This window comes from Laccaria bicolor, genomic scaffold, assembly GCF_000143565.1.
Source record: "Laccaria bicolor S238N-H82 LACBIscaffold_13 genomic scaffold, whole genome shotgun sequence".
NCBI classification, from domain to species: domain Eukaryota; kingdom Fungi; phylum Basidiomycota; class Agaricomycetes; order Agaricales; family Hydnangiaceae; genus Laccaria; species Laccaria bicolor.
In genome coordinates this window covers 493025-494393 of record NW_001889884.1, presented here as the reverse complement: position 1 = coordinate 494393, position 1369 = coordinate 493025, and the positions used below count along the sequence as shown (strand labels likewise).

General features: G+C 37.0%; 1 protein-coding gene across 1 annotated transcript in view; it reads left to right on the top strand.

Annotated features, from left to right (window-relative positions):
* LACBIDRAFT_327607 (uncharacterized protein) overlaps nt 1-79 on the top strand; it is a gene marked incomplete at both ends in the record, with an annotated part of 771 nt that extends 692 nt beyond the window's left edge. The window contains one exon of the mRNA XM_001881609.1: nt 40-79. Coding sequence (XP_001881644.1) covers nt 40-79 — 40 coding nt within the window. The remainder of the gene's footprint in view (nt 1-39) is intronic.
* Nucleotides 80-1369: the final 1290 nt, after the last annotated feature.

Below are 1369 nucleotides of genomic sequence, written 5' to 3'. Positions count from 1 at the left end.
CTACTTTGTAGTCTAGTCCACTTTTGTAGTCTTTTGTAGTGTATCAGTAAAATTTGTAGTCTATGTCCGACTTTTGTAGTCTTATGTAGTCTATCAGTAAACTTTGTAGTTGAGTCCGACTTTTTTGTAGTCTATCAGTAAACTTGGTAGTCTATATCTGACCATTCCTTTTCTAGGGCATGCACCTTCCTTTTTTGGTCATTTTTCCCACAATACAATAGTTGTAGCCCTTTCTTTTAGCTTTCTAAATATACTGAAATCATATTGTTTGGTTTTGTTTTCATGGAGAAAAATGCAAAAAACAAAAAAAAACACGACACTTTTGGGATTCCTTTACCTCATATCTCCACAATGGGAGCACTTCAGAACATAATTCAAACAGATTCAGGAAGCTACAGTGTAGGGCTACAACTTTTGTTTTTGACCATTTTTGGTAATTGGTCATGTGACCATCATCCCAACATCCCATTACATGGACCCTGATAGGTAAAATCATTCTCCGCTTGGTTTTCTTCACTTTTTGGTCAAACCAGGTGATATTTCCCTTTTGGGATGGAACCTGAAGTGGACCCTGAAGGCAGTGCCTGATGTTCTGTACACCATTTTTATATATATTCAATTTTTCTGCTATTTTTCTGGCTATTTTTGGATATATTACCATATTTGGAACTGGATCCTGGACCCTGACAATGTTACCCAACATGATGATCAGCAATGAGCCCTAATTTTTCCTGATTTTATTGCTATTTTACATTTGGAAATGCACCCTGGACCCTGAAAGGTCAGCTGCCGCTAAAAATGAAATATTCATAGAAAGCGCCAGGTACACATATGAAAAGTGCAATGAAATCTCCTAGGAATAAGAATGAAATATCCATTGAAAGCGCCAGGCATCCAAATGAGAAGCACAATGAGATATCCTGGGTTTAGCAATGAAATATCCAATGAAAGCACCAGGTATATCTATGAGAAGTGCAATGAAATATCCTAGGAACAAGAATGAAATATCCATTGAAAGCGCCAGGCATTCAGATGAAAAGCACAATGAAATATCCTGGGGCTAACAATGAAATATCCAATGAAAGCGCCAGGTATCCATATGAAAATTGCAATGAAATATCCTGGGGTTGAGAATGAAATATATTGAAAGCGCCAGGTGTCCATATGAAAATCACAATGAAATATCCTGGGGTTGAGAATGAAATATATATTGAAAGCACCAGGTATCCATATGAAAATCGCAATGAAATATCCTAGAAAAATGAGATATGCGATCTCATTGAACCTCTAGGCATTATACACATTGCCCTCCAGGCATATGTCTGGTTTTTATCATAAAAGTGTATACCAACCATCGCCACTAAGCTCA